Source organism: Anas platyrhynchos, chromosome 30, assembly GCF_047663525.1.
Source record: "Anas platyrhynchos isolate ZD024472 breed Pekin duck chromosome 30, IASCAAS_PekinDuck_T2T, whole genome shotgun sequence".
Lineage (NCBI taxonomy): Eukaryota > Metazoa > Chordata > Aves > Anseriformes > Anatidae > Anas > Anas platyrhynchos.
This window is the reverse complement of record NC_092616.1, coordinates 6,305,518-6,330,498: the sequence shown is the minus strand read 5'-3', so window position 1 is coordinate 6,330,498 and position 24,981 is coordinate 6,305,518. Positions and strand designations below refer to the sequence as shown.

Below are 24,981 nucleotides of genomic sequence, written 5' to 3'. Positions count from 1 at the left end.
GGGGATCCCCTAAATTTGGGGGGGGCTCAGTTTTGGGGAGGGTTGTGGGGATTTGGGGGGGCTCTGATATTTTTGGGGGGGTTCTTTTAATTTTTGGGGGGGTATTTACAATTTTTGGGGTGTTCTGTGGGTTTTGGGGGGTCTTTGAAATTTTGGGGGAAGGTTTTTAGGGTTTTGGAACTCTCCAAAATTTTTGGGGGGGTCTTTTGGGGAAAAATAATAAATAAAAATTAAATAAAATATTAAATTTTAAGAATTTGGGGTGGAATTTTAAGAATTTGGGGTGGAATTTTAAGAATTTGGGGGTGGAATTTTAAGAATTTGGGGTAGAATTTTAAGAATTTGGGGAGAATTCTAAAAATTTGGGGTAGAATTTTAAAAAATTTGGTGGAGAATTAATTTTGGGGGGGATTTTAATTTTTTGGGGTGGTTTTGGGGCTTTCCTAAACTTTCGGGGGGGGGCTCAAATTTCAGGGGCGGGTTAAAATTTGGGTTAATTTCCCACTTTTTTTGTATTTCTTCACTTTTTTTTTTGGGGGGGGTCATGGATGGGCCCCCCCATTTTGGGGGTCCCCCCCTGACCCCCCCCTTTCCCCCAAAAAAATTTAGGAGGTGGGGGAGGGGAGGGGGCGAAGAGGCGGGGGGAGGACGGCGACGAGGGGGGGGGCGCTGGGGGCTGGAGGAGCCCCCCCGGCCCTGCCCCCCCCCCAAAAACGCAAGGGGGGGGCCCCCGACGAAACCCCCCCAAAACCCCGCCCGGACGCGGAGCCCGACGGCCCCCCCCCGCAAGAAGGTGAGGGGGGGGGACACCCCAAATTTTGGGAGGGGGGGGGGTTAATTTTAGGGGAAAAATGGCCTTTTTTGGGGGGAAATTGCCCTTTTTTGGGGGAAATTCTGAGGTTTTGGGGGGAAATTTTGAGTTTTTTGGGGGAAATTCTGATGTTTTTGGGGGGGGAGATCCTTTGGGGGGGGGATCTTTTTATGGGGGGGCAATTCTGATTTTTTGGGGAAAATCCCTTTATTTTTGCGGGGGGAAATCCCCTTTTTTGGGGGTGGCATGAATTTTGGGGTAAAATCACCCTTTTTTGGGGAAATTCTTATTTTTAGGGGGGGAAATCCCTTTTTTTTGGGGGGGGGGAACTCATTTTTTTGGGGGGGAACCCCAATTTGGGGTAAAGAAACCTTTTTTTTGGGGAAAAACACCCCTATTTGGGGGTTAAGCCCATTTTTGGGGGGGAAAAAAGCTATTTTGGGGGAGAAAAACTATTTTTTTGGGGGAAAAAATACCTATTTTTTGGTGTTTTAGCCCCATATTTTGGAGTGAAACTGATTTTTTAGAGTCTGAACCCCATTTTGGGGGGTAAAATAGCCATTTTGGGAAAAAAATGCCATTTTTGAGGAAGAATTCCCAGTTTGGGGTAGAAACCTGTAACTTTTGGGGGTGAAAACCCCATTTTAGGGTGGGGGAACCCAATTTTTTGGGGAAAAACATCTTTTTGGGGGGAAAACTCACTATTTTTTAGGGAGGAAGCCCCATTGGGGAGGAAAACCCCAATTTTGGGCAAAAATATCAATTTTTAGGGGGAAATTCCAATTTTGGGGTCTTTGGGGTTATATTTGGGGTGTCTGTGTTTTGGGGTGAAATCCCATGATTTCTGCTTTTAATTTGGCAAGCTAAAAGGAGTCCGAGAAGAAAACCCAAAAAGGTTGGGACCCCGGGGGGGGATTGTTGGGGGGGATTTGGGGGTCCTGGGAGGGATTTGGGGTTTGGAGGGGATTTTAGGGGGATTTGGGGGATTTTGGGGATCTTAAGAGGAATTTGGGGTGGTCTGGGGGGGGATTTGGGGTTTTTGGGGGCCCTGGGAGGGATTTCGGGGGGATTTTGGGTGGGATTTGGGGGATTTTGGGGATCTTAGGAGGGATTTGGGGTGGTTTGGGGGAATTTGGGGGTTTTCGGCGCAGGATTTGGGGTTTTGGGGGGTCCTGGGAGGGATTTGGGATGGTTTTGGGGTAATTTGGGGGGGTTTTGGGGTGATTCTAGAGCATTTTGGGGTGGCTTTATGTTTTTTTGGGTTGATTTTTAGATTTTTGGGGGGGTTTTGGGGCTGTTTTGGGGGTGGTTTTGGGGGTTTTGGGGCTGTTTTGGGAGTTTGGGGGCGGTTTTGGGGGGTTTTGGGGTTGTTTTGGGGGTTTTGGGGGTGATTTTGGGGGGTTTTGGGGCTGTTTCGGGGGTTTTGGGGGCGGTTTTGGGGGATTTTGGGGCATTTTGGGGGGGTTGAAGAGTTCCGAAAGATTTTGGGATGCTTTTGGGGCAGTTTTAAGTAATTTTGGGGTGGTTTTGGGGTGATTTGGGGGTTTTTGGGGGGGTCCCATCACCCCTTATCCCCCCCCCCCAGGCGGAGGTGACCTGGGGTCCCGGGGCCCCCCCCGAGCTGCAGCCCCCTGGGGGGGCTCCCCCCCCCTCCGGCCCCCCCGATGCTGAGGTGAGCCCCAAAACCCCCCCAGTGGCCCCGGGGGGTCCCCAAATCCCCCGGGGGGGTCCCAAACCCCCTCCCCATCACCCCCCTGACCCCATAACCCCCCCAAATCCTCCCTAACCCCCCCCCAAATTTCCCCCCTTGACCCCATAACCCCCCCAAATTATTCCCCCAGCCCCCACAACCCCCAAATTCCCCCATAACCCCCCCAATTCCCCCAAATTCCCCCCATAACCCCCCAATTCCCCCCAATTCTCCCCATAAGCCCCCCAAATCCCCCCAATTTCCCCCCAAACCCCCTAACCCCCCCAAATTTCCCCCCTTGATCCCATAATCCCCCAATTCCCCCCATAACCCCCCCAATTTCCCCTATAACCTCCCCAAATTTCCCATCTTGACCCCATAACCCCCACAATTCCCCCCCATAACCCCCCCAAATCCCCCCTAACCCCCCCAAATTTCCCTTCCTGACCCCATAACCCCCCCAATTCCCCCTTTTACCCCCCAAATTTCCCCCCTTGACCCCATAGGTCCCCCATAACCCCCCCCCAACCCCCCCAACCCCCCCAAATCCCCCCTAACCCCCCAAATTTCCCCCCCCCCCCCAAATTTTGTTTTTCCCAGGCCGGCCGCCAACGCGAGCGCCTGGAGCGCTTCCGCCAGATGTGCCGCCTCCTGGAGCGCGCCCCCCCCCCCGGCGCCCCCCCCAGCTCCAGCTCCAGCTCCAGTTCGGGCTCCGATTCGGGGGGGGCCACCCCCCCGTCCCCCCCCCTCCCCCCCTTCAGCCCCCCTTCCTCCTCCTCCTCCTCCTCCTCTTCCTCCTCTTCCGACGACGAAACCCCCCCGAACGCCCCCTCCTCTCCTCTCCCCCCCCCTCCTTTACCCCCCAAACCCCGTCAGCGCCCCCCCCCCCCCCGGGGGTTTTTGGGGTGCCCCCCCCCCAAAACCGACGGGTTTGGGAGCGCCACGTGGTGCGCCCCCCCCCCGCCACCCCCGACCCCGACCGCCTGCCCCTGGACAGCGGGGCCGCCCACGTCATGCAGCGCGACGTCTGGCTCGCCGTCTTCCTCCACCTCTCCTCCCGCGAGCTCTGCGTCTGCATGAGGGTCTGCCGCACCTGGAGCCGCTGGTTTGTACTGGGAGGCACTGGGAGGGGTTACTGGGAGCACTGGGAGGCGCTGGGAGGGGGACTGGGGTCACTACGGGGGGTTTAGGGTCACGTAGAGGGGATTTAAGGGCACTTAGAAAGGCTTTAGGGATGCTTAAAGGTGCTTTGGAGGAGATTTAGGGGTACTGGGAGCACTGGGAGGGGTTACTGGGAGCACTGGGAGGCACTGGGAGACACTAGGAGGGGTCTTGGGGGTGATTTGAGGGGCTTTAGGGTCACTGGGTGCACTGGGAGGGGTCCCTGGGGGTGCTCGCCGTCTTCCTCCACCTCTCCTCCCGCGAGCTCTGCGTCTGCATGAGGGTCTGCCGCACCTGGAGCCGCTGGTTTGTACTGGGAGGGCTTACTGGGAGCACTGGGAGGGGGTTTGGGGTCATTATGGGGGCTTTAGGGTCACTTAAAGGGGCTTTAAGGGCACTTAGAAGGGCTTTAGAGATGCATTAAGATGCTTTAGAGGCACTTTAGGGGCACTGGGAGAACTGGGAACTGTTACTGGGAGCACTGGGAGGCACTGGGAGGCGCTGGGAGGCGTTGGGAAGGGGTTTGGGGTCGTTACGGGGGCTTTAGGGTCACTTAGAGGGGCTTTAAGGGGACTTAGAGGGGCTTTAGGGATGCATTAAGATGCTTTGGAGACAGTTTATGGGTACTGGGAGCACTGGGAAGTGTTACTGGGAGCACTGGGAGGCACTGGGAGTGATTTGGGGTCACTAGGATGCATTTTAGGGTCATTTTGGGGGATTTAGGGGCACTTGGAGGGGCTCTAAGGGCACTTAGAAGGGCTTTAGGGTCATTTAAAGGAGCTATGGAGGAGATCTAGGGGTACTGGGAGCACTGGGAAGTGTTACTGGGAGCACTGGGAGGCACTGGGAGGGGTTTTGGGGTCACTACGGGGGATTTAGGGTCACTTAGAGGGGCTTTAAGGGCACTTACAGGGGCGTTAAGAGCACTTAGAAGGGCTTTAGGGACACTTAAAGGAGCTATAGAGGAGATTTAGGGGTACTGGGAGCACTGGGAGGGGTTACTGGGAGCACTGGGAGGCACTGGGAGGGGTTTTGGGGTCACTACGGGGGATTTAGGGTCACTTAGTGGGGCCTTAGGGGCACTTATATGGGCTTTAAGGGCACTTAGAGGGGATTTAGGGACGCTTAAAGGAGCTATGGAGAAACTTTATGGGCACTGGGAGCACTGGGAGGGGTTACTGGGAGCACTGGGAGGGATTTGGGGTCACTAGGATGCATTTTGGGGTCATTTTGGGGGATTTAGGGGCATTTAGAGAGGCTCTAAGGGCACTTAGAGGGGCTTTAGGGACACTTAAAGGAGCTATGGAGGAGATTTAGGGGTACTGGGAGCACTGGGAGGGGTTACTGGGAGCACTGGGAGGCACTGGGAGACACTAGGAGGGGTCTTGGGGGTGATTCGAGGGGCTTTAGGGTCACTGGGAGCACTGGGAAGGGTGACTGGGCGCACTGGGAGGGGTCCCTGGGGGTGCTCGCCGTCTTCCTCCACCTCTCCTCCCGCGAGCTCTGCGTCTGCATGAGGGTCTGCCGCACCTGGAGCCGCTGGTTTGTACTGGGAGGGCTTACTGGGAGCACTGGGAGGGGTTTTGGGGTCGTTACGGGGGATTTAGGGTCACTTAGAGGGGCCTTAGGGGCACTTAGAGGGGCTTTAAAGGCACTTAGAGGGGATTTAGGGATGCTTAAAGGAGCTATGGAGAAACTTTATGGGCACTGGGAGCACTGGGAGGGGTTACTGGGAGCACTGGGAGGGATTTGGGGTCACTAGGATGCATTTTAGGGTCATTTTGGGGGATTTAGGGGCATTTAGAGGGGCTCTAAAGGCACTTAGAAGGGCTTTAGGGTCATTTAAAGGAGCTATGGAGGAGATCTAGGGGTACTGGGAGCACTGGGAGGGGTTACTGGGAGCACTGGGAGGCACTGGGAGACACTAGGAGGGGTCTTGGGGGTGATTCGAGGGGCTTTAGGGTCACTGGGAGCACTGGGAGGGGTGACTGGGCGCACTGGGAGGGGTCCCTGGGGGTGCTCGCCGTCTTCCTCCACCTCTCCTCCCGTGAGCTCTGCGTCTGCATGAGGGTCTGCCGCACCTGGAGCCGCTGGTTTGTACTGGGAGGCACTGGGAGGGCTTACTGGGAGCACTGGGAGGGGGTTTGGGGTCACTACGGGGGCTCTAGGAGCTCTTAAGGGGGCTTTAGGGGCATTTAAAAGGGTTTTAAGGACACTTAGAAGGGTTTTAGGGACACATAAAGATGCTTTGGAGGCACTTTAGGGGCACTGGGAGAACTGGGAACTGTTACTGGGAGCACTGGGAGGCGCTGGGAAGGGGTTTGGGGTCGTTACGGGGGCTTTAGGGGCACTTAGAGGGGCTTTAAGAGCACTTAGAAGGGGTTTAGAGATGCATAAAGATGCTTTGGAGGCACTTCAGGGGTACTGGGAGCACTGGGAAGTGTTACTGGGAGCACTGGGAGGCACTGGGAGTGATTTGGGGTCACTAGGATGCATTTTAGGGTCATTTTGGGGGATTTAGGGGCCCTTAGAGGGGCTGTAAGGGCACTTAGAAGGAGTTTAGAGACGTATAAAGATGCTTTAGAGGCACTTTAGGGGTACTGGGAGCACTGGGAGGGGTTACTGGGAGCACTGGGAGGCACTGGGAGGGGTTTTGGGGTCGTTACGGAGGTGTTTGGGGTCACTAGGATGCGTTTTAGGGTCACTTAGAGGGGCTTTAAGGGTATTTAGAGGGGGTTTAGGGACGCTTAAAGATGCTTTGGAGGAGATCTAGGGGTACTGGGAGCACTGGGAGGGGTTACTGGGAGCACTGGGAGGCACTGGGAGGTGTTGGGAGGGGGTTTGGGGTCGTTACGGGGGATTTAGGGTCACTTAGAGGGGCATTAGGGTCACTTACAGGGGCTTTAAAGGCACTTAGAAGGAGTTTAGAGACGTATAAAGATGCTTTGGAGGCACTTTAGGGGCACTGGGAGCACTGGGAAGTGTTACTGGGAGCACTGGGAGGCACTGGGAGGGGTTTTGGGGTCGTTACGGAGGCGTTTGGGGTCATTAGGACGCATTTTAGGGTCATTACAGGGTCATTAAGGGCACTTAGAAGGAGTTTAGAGAGGCATAAAGATGCTTTGGAGACAGTTTATGGGTACTGGGAGCACTGGGAGGGGTTACTGGGAGCACTGGGAGGCACTGGGAGGCATTGGGAGGGGTTTTGGGGTCACTACGGGGGATTTAGGGGCACTTACAGAGCCCTTAAGAGCACTTAGAAGGAGTTTAAAGACGTATAAAGATGCTTTAGAGGCACTTTAGGGGCACTGGGAGGGGTTACTGGGAGCACTGGGAGGCACTGGGAGGGGATTTGGGGTTGTTATGGAGGCGTTTGGGGTCACTAGGATGCGTTTTAGGGTCATTACAGAGGCTTTAGGGGCACTTACAGGGGCTTTAGGGACACTTAAAGGAGCTATGGAGGAGGTTTAGGGGCACTGGGAGCACTGGGAAGCGTTACTGGGAGCACTGGGAGGCACTGGGAGGGGTTTTGGGGTCATTACGGGGGTTTTAGGGTCACTTAGAAGGGTTTTGGGGCATTGTAGGGGCTTTAGGCACACTTAAAAACCATTGAATCACCCAAATTTCGCCGTTCTTCACGTTTTTTGTTTCCCTCACCCTCAGATTGCCCGAATTTGGGGTTTTTCTCTAAATTTTTGGGCCCCCCCCAGGTGCTGCGACCGCCGCCTGTGGACGCGCATCGACCTGAGCCGCCGGGCGGCGGTGACGCCGTCGATGCTGAGCGGGATCGTGCGGCGCCAGCCCGCCAGCCTGGACCTCAGCTGGACCGGCATCTCCCGCAAACAGCTCTCCTGGCTCATCTCCCGCCTCCAGGGTGGGCTTTTGGGGTTTTTTTGGGGGTCCCAAAAAGATTTTGGGGGGTTGTGGGTGGTGGGGGGCGTCCCACGGGTTGTAGGGTCTATAGGGTGTTGGGTGTGGTGGTGGCATCTCAATGTGTTGTTGAGTTTTTGGTGGGTGTCTTGGTTCTCCATGGGTTTTTGGGGGGTCCCTATAAAAGTTTTGGGGTCCCTATTAGGATTTTGGGCTTTTTGGGGGGGGTTTGGGGTGCTACGGGGTGTCCCATGGGTTGTAGGGTCAAAAGGGTGTTGGGTGTCATGGTGGCATCTCAACGCATCGTTGGGTTCTTCAAGGGGATCTTGGTTCTCCATGGGTTTTTGGGGAGTCCCTATAAAAGTTTTGGGGTCCCTATTAGGGTTTTGGGCTTTTTGGGGGGGTTTTGGGGTGCTACGGGGTGTCCCATGGGTTGTAGGGTCTGTAGGATGTTGGGTGTCGTGGTGGCATCTCAACGCATCATTGGGTTCTTCAAGGGGATTTTGGTTGTCCATGGGTTTTTGGGGAGTCCCTATAAATATTTTGGGGTCCCCATTTGTTTTTTTGGGGTCCCCATAGGGTTTTGGGGGGCTATGGGTGGTGGGGGGCGTCCAACGGGTTGTAGGGTCTATAGGGTGTTGGGTGTGGTGGTGGCATCTCAATGTGTTGTTGAGTTTTTGGTGGGTGTCTTGGTTCTCCATGGGTTTTTGGGTGTTCCTATAAATATTTTGGGGTCCCCAATGAGGTTTTTGGGGTCCCCATAGGGTTTGGGGGGTTTTCTGGGGGTTTTGGGGTGCTGCCGGGTGTCCCATGGGTTGTAGGGTCTGTAGGGTGTTGGGTGTCGTGGTGGCATCTCAACGCGTCGTTCGGTTTTTGGTGGGTGTCTTGGTTTTTCGTGGGTTTTGGGGAGCCCCTATAAAAGTTTTGGGGTCCCTATTAGGGTTTTGGGGGTCCCAAAAAGGTTTTGGGGGGCTGCGGGTGGTGGGGGGCGTCCAACGGGTTGTAGGGTCTATAGGGTGTTGGGTGTCGTGGTGGCAACTCAACGCATCGTTGGGTTCTTCAAGGGGATTTTGGTTCTCCATGGGTTTTTGGGGAGTCCCTATAAATATTTTGGGGTCCCTATTTGGGTTTTTGGGGTCCCCATAGGGTTTTGGGGGGCTATGGGTGGTGGGGGGCGTCCAACGGGTTGTAGGGTCTATAGGGTGTTGGGTGTGGTGGTGGCATCTCAATGTGTTGTTGAGTTTTTGGTGGGTGTCTTGGTTGTCCATGAGTTTTTGGGGGGTCCCTATAAAAGTTTTGGGGTCCCCATTTGGGTTTTTGGGGGTCCCAAAAAGGTTTTGGGGGGCTGCGGGTGACGGGGGGCGTCCAACGGGTTGTAGGGTCAAAAGGGTGTTGGGTGTCGTGGTGGCATCTCAACGCATCGTTGGGTTCTTCAAGGGGATTTTGGTTGTCCATGGGTTTTTGGGGAGTCCCTATAAAAGTTTTGGGGTCCCCATTTGGGTTTTTGGGGTCCCAAAAAGGTTTTGGGGGGCTGCGGGTGGTGGGGGGCATCCAACGGGTTGTAGGGTCTATAGGGTGTTGGGTGTGGTGGTGGCATCTCAATGTGTTGTTGAGTTTTTGGTGGGTGTCTTGGTTGTCCATGGGTTTTTGGGGAGTCCCTATAAATATTTTGGGGTCCCTAATGAGGTTTTTGGGGTCCCCATAGGGTTTGGGGGGTTTTCTGGGGGTTTTGGGGTGCTACGGGGTGTCCCATGGGTTGTAGGGTCAAGAGGGTGTTGGGTGTCGTGGTGGCATCTCAACGCATCGTTGGGTTCTTCAAGGGGATTTTGGTTCTCCATGGGTTTTTGGGGTTCCCTGTAGAATTTTTGGGGTCCTTATTGGGGTTTTGGGCTTTTTGGGGGGGTTTTGGGGTGCTACGGGGTGTCCCACAGGTTGTAGGGTCAAAAGGGTGTTGGGTGTCGTGGTGGCATCTCAACGCATCGTTGGGTTCTTCAAGGGGATTTTGGTTGTCCATGGGTTTTTGGGGAGTCCCTATAAATATTTTGGGATCCCCATTTGGGTTTTTGGGGTCCCCATAGGGTTTTGGGGGGCTGCGGGTGGTGGGGGGCGTCCCATGGGTTGTAGGGTCTATAGGGTGTTGGGTATTGTGGTGGCAACTCAACGCATCGTTGGGTTTTTAATGGGTATATTGGGTCTCCGTGAGTTTTGGGGTGTCCCTCTAAAAGTTTTGGGGTCCCTATTAGGGTTTTGGGGGTCCCAAAAAGGTTTTGGGGGGCTGCGGGTGGTGGGGGGCGTCCAACGGGTTGTAGGGTCAAGAGGGTGTTGGGTGTCGTGGTGGCATCTCAACGCGTCGTTGAGTTTTTGGTGGGTGTCTTGGTTCTCCATGGGTTTTTGGGGAGTCCCTATAAAAGTTTTGGGGTCCCCATTTGGGTTTTTGGGGTCCCCATAGGGTTTTGGGGGGCTATGGGTGGTGGGGGGCGTCCCACGGGTTGTAGGGTCAAAAGGGTGTTGGGTGTCGTGGTGGCATCTCAACGCGTCGTTGAGTTTTTGGTGGGTGTCTTGGTTCTCCATGGGTTTTTGGGGAGTCCCTATAAAAGTTTTGGGGTCCCCATTTGGGTTTTTGGGGTCCCCATAGGGTTTTGGGGGGCTATGGGTGGTGGGGGGCGTCCCACGGGTTGTAGGGTCAAAAGGGTGTTGGGTGTTGTGGTGGCATCTCAACGCATCGTTGGGTTCTTCAAGGGGATCTTGGTTCTCCATGGGTTTTTGGGGCTCCCTATAAATATTTGGGGTCCCCATTTGGGTTTTTGGGGTTTCCTGTAGGGTTTTGGGGGGCTGCGGGTGGTGGGGGGCGTCCCATGGGTTGTAGGGTCTATAGGGTGTTGGGTGTCGTGGTGGCATCTCAACGCGTCGTTGGTTTTTTGATGGGTGTCTTGGTTCTCCATGGGTTTTTGGGGTTCCCTGTAGAAGTTTTGGGGTTTTCCAGTTGGGTTTTGGGGTTTACCGGTGGGATTTTGGTGGATCCTGGTTGGGTTTTGGGGTTTCTAGTCAGGTTTTGTTGGTTTCTAGTTGGGTTTTTGGGTTTCCTGGTTGGGTTTTGGGGGTTTTTAGGTGGGTTTTGTTGGTTTCTAGCTGGGTTTTTGTAGATCCCGGTTGGGTTTTTTGGTTTCCCATTTGGGTTTTGGTGCATCCTGGTTGGATTTTGGGGTTTCTAGTTGGGTTTTTCGGTTTCTAGTTGGGTTTTGGTGGATCCCAGTTGGGTTTTTGGGTTTCCCGGTTGGGTTTTGGGGTTTCCTGTTGGGTTTTGGTGGATCCCGGTTGGGTTTTTTGGTTTCTTGTTTGGGTTTTTGGGTTTCCCGGTTGGGTTTTTGGGTTTCCCGTTGGGTTTTTGGGTTTCCCGGTTGGGTTTTTGGGTTTCTAGTTGGGTTTTGGTGGATCCTGGTTGGGTTTTTGGGTTTCCTGGTAGTTTTTTTGGTTTCCCGGTTGGGTTTTTGGGTTTCCCGGTTGGGTTTTTGGGTTTCCCGTTGGGTTTTTGGGTTTCCCGGTTGGGTTTTTGGGTTTCTAGTTGGGTTTTGGTGGATCCTGGTTGGGTTTTTGGGTTTCCTGGTAGTTTTTTTGGTTTCCCGGTTGGGTTTTTGGGTTTCCTGGTTGGGTTTTTGGGGTTTTTAGTTGGGTTTTGTTGGTTTCTAGTTGGATTTTTGATTTTCCTTGTTGGGTTTTTGGGTTTCTAGTTGGGTTTTGATGGATCCCGGTTGGGTTTTTGGGTTTCTAGTTGGGTTTTGATGGATTCTGTTTGTTTTTTGGGGTTTCCAGTTGGGTTTTGTTGGATCCCTGTTGAGTTTTGGGGTTTCTGGCTGGGTTTGTTGTATCTCAGTGGGGTTTTTGGGTTTCCTGTTGGGTTTTGGGGTTTCCCAGTTGGGTTTTGGGGTTTCCCAGTTGGGTTTTGATGGATTCTGTTTGTTTTTTGGGGTTTCTAGTTGGGTTTTGGTGCATCATGGTTGGGTTTTGGTGGATCTCAGTTGGGTTTTTGGGTTTCCCAGTTGGGTTTTGGGGTTTCATTTGGGTTTTGATGGATCCCGGTTGGGTTTTTGGGTTTCTAGTTGTTTTTTTTTTTTTTGTATCTCATTGGGTTTTGGTGGATCCTGGTTGAGTTTTGGTGGATCCCGGTTGGGTTTTGGGGTTTCCTGTTGTTTTTTTTGCATCCCGGTTGGGTTTTTGGGTTTCTAGTTGGGTTTTTTGTATCTCATTGGGTTTTGGTGGATCCTGGTTGAGTTTTGGTGCATCCTGGTTGGGTTTTTGGGTTCCCGGTTGTGTTTTTGGGTTTCCTGGTTGTTTTTTGGGGGTTTCTAGTAGGGTTTTGATGGTTCTCAGTGGGGTTTGGGGGTTTTCCAGTTGGGTTTTTGGGTTTCCCGGTTGGGTTTTTGGGTTTCCTGGTTGGGTTTTTGGGGTTTTTAGTTGGGTTTTGTTGGTTTCTAGTTGGGTTTTTGATTTTCCTTGTTGGGTTTTTGGGTTTCTAGTTGGGTTTTGATGGATCCCGGTTGGGTTTTTGGGTTTCCCGTTGGGTTTTTGGGTTTCTAGTTGGGTTTTGATGGATTCTGTTTGTTTTTTGGGGTTTCCAGTTGGGTTTTGTTGGATCCCTGTTGAGTTTTGGGGTTTCTGGCTGGGTTTGTTGTATCTCAGTGGGGTTTTTGGGTTTCCTGTTGGGTTTTTGGGTTTCCTGTTGGGTTTTGGGGTTTCCCGGTTGGGTTTTGGGGTTTCCCAGTTGGGTTTTGGGGTTTCTAGTTGGGTTTTGATGGATCCTGGTAGGGTTTTTGGGTTATTAGTTGGGTTTTGATGGATCCCCGTTGGGTTTTGATGTATACCGTTTGGTTTTTGGTGTTTCTAGTTGGGTTTGATGGATCCCGGTTGAGTTTTGGGGTTTCCCAGTTGGGTCTTTGGGTTCCCGGTTGGGTTTTTGGATTTCCTGGTTGGGTTTTTGGGTTTCCCGTTGGATTTTTTGGTTTCTAGTTGGGTTTTGGTGGATCCCAGTTGGGTTTTTGGGTTTCCTGGTTGGGTTTTGGGGTTTCCTGTTGGGTTTTGGTGGATCCCGGTTGGGTTTTTTGGTTTCTTGTTTGGGTTTTTGGGTTTCCCGGTTGTGTCTTTGGTTTCCCGTTTGGGTTTTGGGGTTTCCCAGTGGGATTTTGGGTTTCTAGTTGGGTTTTTGGGTTTCCCAGTTGGTTTGTTGGTTTCCCGTTGGGTTTTGATGGTTCCCGGTTGGGTTTTTATGGATCCCTGTTGGGTTTTTGGGTTCCCGGTTGTGTTTTTGGGTTTCCCGTTGGGTTTTTGGGTTTCTGGGTTGAATTTTGGGGTCACCCCGCGCGTTTTTCGCCCCCCCAGGGCTGCGGGAGCTGGTGCTGAGCGGCTGCTCGTGGTGCGCGGTGTCGGCGCTGGGCACGGCCTCGTTGGCGTCGCTGCGGCTGCTGGACCTGCGCTGGGTGCCTGAGCTCCGCGACGCCCAGCTCCGAGAGCTGCTGCCCGACGCCAGAGGTACGGGCATTTTGGGGGAATTTTGGGGGAATTTGGGCAATTTTGGGGGTTTTCGGGGGGTTTTGGGGGGTTTTAGGGGGATTTTAGGGGGATTTTAGGCGGATTGGGGGGAAATGGGGGATGCTCCGCGACGCCCAGCTCCGAGAGCTGCTGCCCGACGCCAGAGGTACGGGCATTTTGGGGGAATTTTGGGGGATTTTGGGAGATTTTGGGGGATTTTGGGGGGTTTTTGGGAGATTTTGGGGGATTCTGGGGGATTTGGGGGGGTTTTGGGGGGATTTGGGGGGAATGGGGGATGCTCCGCGACGCCCAGCTCCGAGAGCTGCTGCCCGACGCCAGAGGTACGGGCATTTTGGGGGAATTTTGGGGATTTTGGGCAATTTGGGGAGGTTTTGGGGGGATTTTGGGGAGTTTTGGGGGGGATTTGGGGGGCATTTGGGGGGATTTTGGGGTTTGGAGGATGCTCCGCGACGCCCAGCTCTGAGAGCTGCTGCCCGACAGCAGAGGTACGGGGATTTTGGTTTTTTTGGGGGGGATTTTGGGGAATTTTGGGGGAATTTTGGGGATTTTGGGAGGTTTTGGGGGGTTTTGGAGGGGTATTGGGGGAATTTAAGGGGGATTTGGGGGGAATGGGGGATGCTCCGCGACGCCCAGCTCCGAGAGCTGCTGCCCGACGCCAGAGGTACGGGAATTTTGGGGGATTTTGGGGGATTTTGGGGAATTTTGGGGGTTTTGGGGGGTTTTGGGGGGGATTTGGGGGGCATTTGGGGGGATTTGGGGGGAATGGGGGATGCTCCGCGACGCCCAGCTCCGGGAGCTGCTGCCCGACGCCAGAGGTACGGGCATTTTGGGGGATTTTGGGGAAATTTGGCAATTTTGGGGGATTTGGGGGGGGGTTTGGGGGGTTTTAGGGGGATTTTGGGGGATTTGGGGGGGATTTGGGGGGAATGGGGGATGCTCCGCGACGCCCAGCTCCGGGAGCTGCTGCCAGACGCCAGAGGTACGGGCATTTTGGGGGAATTTTGGGGGATTTTGGGAGATTTTGGGGGATTCTGGGGGGTTTTTGGGAGATTTTGGGGGATTTTAGGGGGATTTGGGGGGATTGGGGGATGCTCCGCGACGCCCAGCTCCGAGAGCTGCTGCCCGACGCCAGAGGTACGGGCATTTTGGGGGAATTTGGGGGATTTTGGGAGATTTTGGGGGAATTTGGGGGGGTTTGGGGAGGTTTTGGGGGATTCTGGGGGATTTTAGGGGGATTTTAGGGGGATTGGGGGGAAATGGGGGATGCTCCGCGACGCCCAGCTCCGAGAGCTGCTGCCCGACGCCAGAGGTACGGGCATTTTGGGGGAATTTTGGGGATTTTGGGCAATTTGGGGAGGTTTTGGGGGGATTTTGGGGAGTTTTGGTGGGATTTTTGGGGGGATTTGGGGGGATTTTGGGGTTTGGAGGATGCTCCGCGACGCCCAGCTCCGAGAGCTGCTGCCCGACGCCAGAGGTATGGGGATTTTGGGGAAATTTGGGGGATTTTGGGAGGTTTTGGGGGAATTTGGGGGATTTTGGGGGGTTTTAGGGGGATTTTAGGGGATTCTGGGGGATTTGGGGGGATTTGGGGGGATTTTGGGGTTTGGGGGATGCTCCGCGACGCCCAGCTCCGAGAGCTGCTGCCCGACGCCAGAGGTACGGGCATTTTGGGGAATTTTGGGGGAATTTGGGCAATTTTGGGGGATTTGGGGGGGGTTTTGGGGGGTTTTAGGGGGATTTTAGGGGGATTTTAGGGGGATTTGGGGGGTTTGGAGGATGCTCCGCGACGCCCAGCTCCGAGAGCTGCTGCCCAACGCCAGAGGTACGGGAATTTGGGGGAATTTTGGGGATTTTGGGGGATTTGGGGGGGGTTTGGCCACAATATGGGATTTTTGGGGTAAAAATGGGGGTTTTTGGGATCTCCTGACCTTCTTCTCCCCCCCCCAGGCCCCCCCGAGCCCCGCGGGCGCCTCCCCAACCTGGTGGGGGGACGGGACATGGGGCTAACACGGTTGACTTTTGGTGGGGTTTTTGGGGACAAAATGGGATTTTTTGGTAACAATGGGGATTTTTGGGGTAAAAAGCGGGGTTTTTGGGTTTCCCTGACCTTCTTCTCCCCCCCCCAGGACCCCCGAGCCCCGCGGGCGCCTCCCCAACCTGGGGGGGGGGGACAAATGGGGGGACAACGGGTGGCTTTTTGGGGACATTACAGGGTTTTTTGGTAACAATGCAGGGTTTTAGGGACAATATGGGATTTTTGGGGTAAAAATGGGGGTTTTTGGGTTTCCCTAACCTCTTTCTCCCCCCCCCAGGCCCCCGCCGAGCCCTGCGGGCGCCTCCCCAACCTGGGGGGGGTCGGGGACAATGGGTGACTTTTTGGGTAGAGTAGTGGCGTATTTGGGGATGATATTGGATTTTTTGGTAACAATGGGGGATTTTGGGGTAAAAAGCGGGGTTTTTGGGTTTCCCTAACCTTTTTCTCCCCCCCCAGGCCCCCCCGAGCCCCGCGGGCGCCTCCCCAACCTGATGGGGGGGGACAAATGGGGGGACATGAGGCTAACATGGATGACTTTTGGTGGGGTTTTTGGGGACAAAATGGGATTTTTTGGTAACAATGGGGATTTTTGGGGTAAAAATGGGGCTTTTTGGGTTTCCCTAACCTTCTTCTCCGCCCCAGGCCCCCCCGAGCCCCGCGGGCGCCTCCCCAACCTGGGTGACACAAATGGGTTTTGGGTACAACGGTGGGGTTTTTAGGGACGATATCAGATTTTTTGGCCACAAGATGGGATTTTTGGGGTAAAAAGCGGGGTTTTTGGGTTTCCCTGACCTTCTTCTCCCCCCCCCCAGGCCCCCCCGAGCCCCGCGGGCGCCTCCCGAACCTGGGGGGGGGAACCACGGGGGGCTAACATGGATGGGTTTTGGGTAGAGTAGTGGCGTTTTTGGGGACGATATCGTAGTTTTTGTCACAATATGGGATTTTTGGGGTAAAAAGCGGGTTTTTTGGGATTTCCTGACCTTCTTCGCCCCCCCCAGGCCCCCCCGAGCCCCGCGGGCGCCTCCCCAACCTGGGGGGGACCACGGGAGTCATTGGGGTCATGGGGGGACATGGATGGGTTTTGGGTACAATAGTGGGGTTTTTAGGGATTTGGGGGAACAATATGGGATTTTTGGGGTAAAAAGCGGGGTTTTTGGGTTTCCCTGACCTTCTTCTCCCCCCCCCAGGCCCCCCCGAGCCCCGCGGGCACCTCCCCAACCTGGGTGACACAGATGGGTTTTGGGTACAACGGTGGGGTTTTTAGGGACGATATCAGATTTTTTGGCCAAAAGATGGGATTTTTGGGGTAAAAATGGGGGTTTTTGGGTTTCCCTGACCTTCTTCTCCCCCCCCCAGGCCCCCCCGAGCCCCGCGGGCGCCTCCCCAACCTGATGGGGGGGACAAATGGGGGGACATGGGGCTAACATGGATGACTTTTGGTGGGGTTTTTGGGGACAAAATGGGATTTTTTGGTAACAATGGGGATTTTTGGGGTAAAAATGGGGGTTTTTGGGTTTCCCTGACCTTCTTCTCCCCCCCCAGGCCCCCCCGAGCCCCGCGGGCGCCTCCCCAACCTGGGTGACACAGATGGGTTTTGGGTACAACGGTGGGGTTTTTAGGGACGATATCAGATTTTTTGGCCACAAGATGGGATTTTTGGGGTAAAAAGTGGGCTTTTTGGGATTTCCTGACCTTCTTCTCCCCCCCCCAGGCCCCCCCGAGCCCCGCGGGCGCCTCCCCAACCTGGCGGGGGGGGGGGACGACAATGGGTGACTTTTTGGGTAGAGTAGTGGCGTTTTTGGGGACGATATCGTATTTTTTGTCACAATATGGGATTTTTGGGGTAAAAAGCGGGGTTTTTGGGATCTCCTGACCTTCTTCTCCCCCCCCAGGCCCCCCCGAGCCCCGCGGGCGCCTCCCCAACCTGGGGGGGGCCACGGGAGTCGTAGGGGTCATGGGGAGACAATGGGTACAATGGGCGCATTTTGGGGCACAATATAGGATTTTTGGGGCACAAAGGGGGATTTTTGGGGTAAAAATGGGGGTTTTTGGGTTTCCCTGACCTTCTTCTCCCCCCCCAGGCCCCCCCGAGCCCCGCGGGCGCCTCCCCAACCTGGGGGGGGGAACCACGGGGGCTAACACGGATGGGTTTTGGGTAGAGTAGTGGTATTTTTGGGGACAATATGAGATTTTGGGGCACAATATGGGATTTTTTGGCCACGATATTGGATTTTTGGGGTAAAAAGCGGGGTTTTTGGGGTCCCCTGACCTTTTTCTTCCCCCCCCGAGTCTCATGGGCACCTCCCCAACCTGGGGGGGCCACGGGAGTCATTGGGGTCATGGGGAGACACCCATGGGTTTTGGGTACAATGGGTGCGTTTTGGGGCACAATATGGGATTTTTGGGGTAAAAATGGGGGTTTTTGGGTTTCCCTAACCTTTTTCTCCCCCCCCAGGCCCCCCCGAGCCCCGCGGGCGCCTCCCCAACCTGGTGGAGCTGCGCCTGGCGGGGCTGGAGGTGACGGAGGTGTCCCTGCGCCTGGTGGCCCGCCACGCGCCCCAGCTCGCCTCCCTCGACCTCAGCCACTGTGCCCGGCTCGGGGACGGCGCCCTGGGGGCCCTGGGGGGGCTGCGCCACTGCCTGGCCGAGCTCAACCTGGCAGGTGAGGGATTTGGGGGAAAATACGGGGATTTTGGGAAAATTTGGGTCATTTTAGGGGGTTTTGGAAGGTTTTAGGGACACTTCAGGGACATTTCAGGGGACATCTGGGGACATCTTGGGGGGGTTTGGGGACGTCTGGGGGACATTTTGGGACACTTGGGGGGGCTTGGGGACATTTTGGGGAGAAATACGAGGATTTTGGGTCATTTTGGGTTGTTTTGGGGCATTTTGGGGCGTTTCGGAGGGTTTTGGGGACACTTTGGGGACATTTTTGGGGACGTTTGGAGACATCTTGGGGAGGTTTGGGGCACCTTGGGGACACACTGGGGACATCTTGAGACACTTGGGGACATTTTGGGGACGTTTCAGCAGATTTGGGGACATTTTGGGTCATTTTGGGTCACTTTGGGATGTTTTGGGGATGTTTTGGGGTCGTTTTGGGGGACGTTTGGGGACATCTTGGAGGGGTTGGGGACACACTGGGGACATCTTGAGACACTTGGGGACATTTTGGGGACATTTTGGGACATTTTAGGACATTTTGGGACAATTTCGGGTCAATTTGGGACATTTGGGGATGTTTTGGAGATGTTTTGGGGGAGGAATTGGGGCGTTTTGGGGATGTTTTGGGGCACCTTGGAGACACTCTAGAGCCATTTGGGGACACTTGGGCGGGACGTTTTGGGACATTTTGGGGACATTTCAGGACATTTTGGGACAATTTGGGGCATTTGGGGATGTTTTGGGACATTTGGGGATTTTTCGGGATGGTTTGGGGGCGTTTTGGGTGGGGGTTTGGGGCACTTTGGGGCACTTTGGGGGGGTTTGGGGCCACCTCAGCCACTGCGCCCGGCTCGGGGACGGCGCCCTGGGGGCCCTGGGGGGGCTGCGCCACTGCCTGGCCGAGCTCAACCTGGCAGGTGAGGGATTTGGGGGAAAATACGGGGATTTTGGGAAAATTTGGGTCATTTTAGGGGGTTTTGGAAGGTTTTAGGGACACTTCAGGGACATTTCAGGGGACATCTGGGGACATCTTGGGGGGGTTTGGGGACGTCTGGGGGACATTTTGGGACACTTGGGGGGGCTTGGGGACATTTTGGGGAGAAATACGAGGATTTTGGGTCATTTTGGGTTGTTTTGGGGCATTTTGGGGCGTTTCGGAGGGTTTTGGGGACACTTTGGGGACATTTTTGGGGACGTTTGGAGACATCTTGGGGAGGTTTGGGGCACCTTGGGGACACACTGGGGACATCTTGAGACACTTGGGGACATTTTGGGGACGTTTCAGCAGATTTGGGGACATTTTGGGTCATTTTGGGTCACTTTGGGATGTTTTGGGGATGTTTTGGGGTCGTTTTGGGGGACGTTTGGGGACATCTTGGAGGGGTTGGGGACACACTGGGGACATCTTGAGACACTTGGGGACATTTTGGGGACATTTTGGGACATTTTAGGACATTTTGGGACAATTTCGGGTCAATTTGGGACATTTGGGGATGTTTTGGAGATGTTTTGGGGGAGGAATTGGGGCGTTTTGGGGATGTTTTGGGGCACCTTGGAGACACTCTAGAGCCATTTGGGGACACTTGGGCGGGACGTTTTGGGACATTTTGGGGACATTTCAGGACATTTTGGGACAATTTGGGGCATTTGGGGATGTTTTGGGACATTTGGGGATTTTTCGGGATGGTTTGGGGGCGTTTTGGGTGGGGGTTTGGGGCACTTTGGGGCACTTTGGGGGGGTTTGGGGCCACCTCAGCCACTGCGCCCGGCTCGGGGACGGCGCCCTGGGGGCCCTGGGGGGGCTGCGCCACTGCCTGGCCGAGCTCAACCTGGCAGGTGAGGGGTTTGGGGGAAAATACGGGGATTTTGGGGCATTTTGGGTCATTTTCGGGCGTTTTGGGGGGTTTTGGAGATGTGTTGCAGGAGGAATTGGGGCATCTTGGGGGGGTTTGGGGACGTCTGGGGGACATTTTGGGACATTTTGGGACTCTTGGGGGGGCTTGGGGAATTTTGGGGAGAAATACGGGGATTTTGGGTCATTTTGGGTCATTTTGAGGCGTTTTGGAGCATCTTTGGGGGGGTTTGGGGGAGGAATTGGGGCAGCTTGGGGGTGGTTTGGGGACATCTTGGGGGGGGTTGGGGACATCTGGGGGACATTTTGGGACATTTTGGAACTCTTGGGGGGGCTTGGAGAATTTTGGGGAGAAATACGGGGATTTTGGGAAAATTTGGGTCATTTTCGGGTGTTTTGGGGATGTTTTGGGGGAGGAGATGGGGCATCTTGGGGCTGTTTTGGGGCACCTTGGGGACACTCTGGGGCCATTTTGGGACCCCTGGGGGGCTTGGGGACATTTTGGGGACATTTTGGGACATTTTGGGTCACTTTGGGATGTTTTGGGGGTGTTTTGGGGACGTTTTGGGGGACGTTTGGGGACATCTTGGAGGGGTTGGGGACACACTGGGGACATCTTGAGACACTTGGGGACATTTTGGGGACATTTTGGGAAATTTTGGGACATTTTGGGACATTTCCGGATGTTTTGGGGACAATTTGGGACATTTGGGGATGTTTTGGAGACGTTTTGGGGGAGGAATTGGCGCATTTTGGGGACATTTTGGGGCACCTTGGAGACACTCTAGAGCCATTTGGGGACACTTGGGCGGGACGTTTTGGGACATTTTGGGGACATTTCAGGACATTTTGGGACAATTTGGGGCATTTGGGGATGTTTTGGGACATTTTGGGATGGTTTGGGGGCGTTTTGGGTGGGGGTTTGGGGCACTTTGGGGCCGTTTGGGGGGGTTTGGGGCCACCTCAGCCACTGCGCCCGGCTCGGGGACGGCGCCCTGGGGGCCCTGGGGGGGCTGCGCCACTGCCTGGCCGAGCTCAACCTGGCAGGTGAGGGATTTGGGGGAAAATACGGGGATTTTGGGAAAATTTGGGTCATTTTTGGTCATTTTGGAGATGTTTCAGGGCGTCCTGGGGGGGTTTTGGGGGAGGAGTTGGGGCATCTTGGGGGCTTTTGGGCACCTTGGGGACATTTAGGGGATGTTTTGGGACACTTGGGGACATTTTGGGGACATTTCAGCAGATTTTGGGACATTTTGGGTCATTTTCAGGTGTTTCGGAGGGTTTTGGGGACACTTTGGGGACATTTCAGGGGATGTTTGGGGACATCTTGGGGGGTTTGGGGACATCTGGGGGACATTTTGGGACATTTTGGGACTCTTGGGGGGGCTTGGGGAATTTTGGGGAGAAATACGGGGGTTTTGGGAAAATTTGGGTCATTTTGGGGGGTTTTGGGGATGTTTTGGGGACATTTCAGAGGACGTTTGGGGACATCTTGGGGGGCTTTGGGGCACCTTGGGGCACCTTGGGGACACACTGGGGACATTTTGGACTCTTGGGGGGGGTTGGGGACGTTTTGGGGACATTTCAGCAGATTTTGGGACATTTTGGGTCATTTTGGGACACTTCAGGATGTTTTGGGGATGTTTTGGGGGAGGAGTTGGGACGTTTTGGGGACATTTTGGGGAATCTTGGGGACATTCTAGAGCCATTTGGGGACACTTGGGAGGCTTGGGAACATTTTGGGGACATTTCAGGACATTTTGGGGAAATTTGGGGACATTTTGGGACATTTGGGGATGTTTTGGGGACATTTCGGGGCATCTTGGGATGGGTTTTGGGGATGTTTCATGGACATTTGGGGATGTTTTGGGGCACCCTGGGGACATCTTGAGACACCTGGGGACGTTTTGGGGACATTTCAGGACATTTTGGGACATTTCCTCCCCAAAACCCTTTTAACCCTTTCCCTCCCTGAATCTTTTACCCCAAACCTTTTTAACCCTTCTTGCCCAAAACCCCTTTTAACACCCCTTCCTCCCCAAACCTTTTTTAACCCTTTCCTCCCCAAACCCTTTTTAACCCCTTCCTCCCGAATTCGTTTTTAACCCTTTCCTACCCCCAACCTTTTTAACCCCTTCCTCCCCAAAACCCTTTTTTAACCCCTTCCTCCCCAATTTTTTTAACCCCTTCCTCCCTGAATCTTTTTAACCCTTCCCCCAAATCTTTTTAACCCCTTCCTCCCCAATTTTTAACCCCTTTCTCCCATAATCCTTTTAACCCTTTCCTCCCCGAATCTTTTTAACCCTTTCCTCCCCGAATCTTTTTAACCTTTTCCTCCCCAAACCTGTTTTACCCCTCCCCATTTTTTTAACCCCTTCCTCCCCAAAACCATTTCAACCCCCATTTTTTAACCCTTTCCTCCCCAAACCCTTTTTAACCCCTTCCTCCCCAAATCTTTTTTAAACCCTTTCCTCCCCATTTTAACCCCTTCCTCCCTGAATCTTTTTAACCCTTTCATCCCCAAACCTTTTTAACCCAAACCCTTTTAAACCCCTCCCCATTTTTTAACCCCTTCCTCCCCAAAACCCCTTTTAACCCCTTCCTCCCTGAACCTTTTTTAACCCCTCCTCCCCAAATCCTTTTTAACCCCTTCCTCCCCAAACCTTTTTAATCCCTCCCCAATTTTTTTAATCCCTTCCTCCCCAAATCCTTTTTAACCCCTTCCTATCCCAAATCCTTCTTAACCCCTCCCTCCCCAAAACCCTTTTAACGCCCCCAATTTATTTAACCCTTTCCTCCCCAAACCTTTTTAACCCCTTCCTGCCCCCAAACCCTTTTTTAACCCTTTCCTCCCGAACCTTTTTAACCCCAAATCTTTTTAACCCCTCCCCATTTTTTTAACCCCTTCCACCCCAAATCCTTTTAACCCTTTTCTCCCCGAATCTTTTTAAACCCCTCCCCATTTTTAACCCCTTCCTCCCCAAATCCTTTTTAACTCCTTTCTCCACCCGAAAACCCTTTTTTAACCCCTTCCTCCCCAAAACCCCGTTTTAACCCCTTTCTCCCCAATTTTTTTAACCCCTTCCTCCCTGAGTCTTTTTAACCCCTTTCTCCCCGAATCTTTTTAACCCCTTCCTCCCCAAAACCCTTTTAACCCCCCTTTTTTTAACCCTTTCCTCCCCAACCCCTTTTTAACCCCTCCCCAATTCATTTTTAACCCCTTCCTCCCCAAATCCTTTTAACCTTTTCTCCCCGAATCTTTTAAACCCTCCCAATTTTTTTAACCCCTTTCTCCCCGAACCCTTCTTAACCCCTTCCTCCCCCCAAAAAAACCCTTTTTTACCCCTTCCTCCCCAGGCTGCCCCCGCCTGACCGACCAGTGCCTGCCCGCCCTGCGCCGCTGCCCCCGCCTGCGCCGCGTCGACCTCCGCTCCTGCCGCCTGGTCAGCCCCGAGGCCTGCGCCCGCCTCTGCCAAAACCCCCCCCCGGCCCCCCCGGCGCTGGGGGGGGTGGGGGGGGGGGCCCCCCGCTTCCGAGCCCCCGAGGAGAAGCTGCTGCTCAAGGACAGCTAGGGCAGGGCCCCCCCGGGGGGGGGTTGGGGAAATTTGGGGGACCCCCCCGGGATTTGGGGATGACCCCCCTTTGGACTTGGGGACACCCCCATGGATTTGGGGACACCCCCGGGATTTGGGGACCCCCACTTGGACTTTGGGACCCCCCCCAGGTTAATGGGGACCCCCCCCAAGGAATTTGGGGACCCCTCTGGAATTTGGGGAACCCCCCTTCGACTTGGGGACCCCCCTTGGACTTGGGGACCCCCCCAGTTAATGGGGATCCCCCCAGGAATTGGGGAACCCCCAGGATCCCCCCTGGTTAGTGGGGATCCCCCCAAGGAATTTGGGGACCCCCCCCCAGATTTGGGGACCTCCCCAAGGACTTGGGGACCCCTCCAGGACCAATGGGGCACCCCCCAGATTATGGGGACCCCCCCCTAAATGGGGGCCCCCCCTAAGGACTTGGGGACCCCCTGGAATTTGGGGCCCCCCCCAGGACATGAGGACCCCCGCTGAAAACTTGGGGACCCCCCCAGGACCATTGGGGACCCCCCCCTGAATTTGGGGTCCCCCAAGGACTTCAGGACCCCCCCCCGGGACCATTGGGACCCCCCCAGAATTTTGGGGAGCCCCCCACGGATGACGAGGACCCCCCCAGGACCATGGGACCCCCCCCAGGAAGATGAAGACCCCCCCCCAGAAGATGGGGACCCCCCCAAAAATATTGGGGACCCCCCCGGATGCCGGTGAGCTTGGACTTTGGGGACCCCCCCAGAATTTTGGGGACTCCCCCAGGACTTTGGGACCCCCCAGTTTGGGCCAAATCCTCCCAAAATTGGGGCTGACCCCCCAAAAAAATATTTGGGGACCCCCCCTGGAGTTTTGGGACCCCCAAATTGGGCCAAAACCCCCCAAAATCGGGGCTGAACCCCCCCAAAAAAAATTTTGGGGACCCCCCCTGGAGTTTTGGGACCCCCAATTTGGGCCAAAACCCCCCAAAATCGGGGCTGAACCCCCCCAGAAAAACTTTGGGGACCCCCAAAAAATTTTGGCACCCCCCCAAAATTTGGGGACCCCCCAAATTTGCCCCTCCCCCCCCCCCCCAACGAGGTTCCTTCATTAAAGCTATGCACTGATGGGGGAGGGGCAGCGTGGCCACGCCCCCTTTAAGCCCCGCCCCCTTTAAGCCCCGCCCATTTCATAACCACGCCCCCTTGCTTAAGCCCCGCCCCCTTTCAAAGCCCCGCCCCCCGTGGCCAATCAGGGGACACCCTCAGGGATAGGAGGGGGCGGGGCTTCGCGTGGCCACACCCCCTTGGTATAAAGGGGGCGTGGTTATGGGCGTGTCTTCGTTGGCCACGCCCATTGTGGGCGGGGCTCCAGGTGGGGGGGGTTCTTAAAGGGGAAGGGGCGGCTTTGGTGACAGGGGGAGGGGCGTCCCTTGGCCACGCCCCCTTGTGGGCGGGGTTAGTGGAGGCCACGCCCATTGTGGGCGTGGTCACATGAGGCCACGCCCCCTTTGCCGCGGGGGGCGGGGCTTTTATACTTGAATCCTCGAGACTTGAATGGGGGGGGGGAAGGGGAGGGGCCCCAAATTGGCCCCGCCCCCTTAGGACCAAAGCTGCCCCGCCCCCTTCTCATGGCCCCGCCCCCTCCCGGGATTTTTTTGGGGGGCTGGGGGCGGGGCTTAAAGAGTGGGGGGCGGGGCCTCCGCCAATAAAAGGTCGTTGTTTTTTTTTTTTTTTTTTTTTTTAACAAAAAATCGCCAAAATTTGTCTGTTTGTGGTTGGGGGAGGGGTG

General features: G+C 54.9%; 1 protein-coding gene across 1 annotated transcript; it reads left to right on the top strand.

Annotated features, from left to right (window-relative positions):
• The first annotated feature begins 3,413 nt into the window (after window positions 1-3,413).
• FBXL19 (F-box and leucine rich repeat protein 19) lies at window positions 3,414-24,919 on the top strand. Its single transcript, XM_072029546.1, has 5 exons — window positions 3,414-3,606; window positions 7,373-7,536; window positions 12,906-13,055; window positions 17,567-17,773; window positions 22,985-24,919. The coding sequence occupies exons 1-5, from the start codon at window positions 3,515-3,517 to the stop codon at window positions 23,197-23,199; spliced, it is 828 nt and encodes a 275-aa protein (XP_071885647.1). The 5' UTR covers window positions 3,414-3,514; the 3' UTR covers window positions 23,200-24,919.
• The last annotated feature ends 62 nt before the right edge of the window (window positions 24,920-24,981 follow it).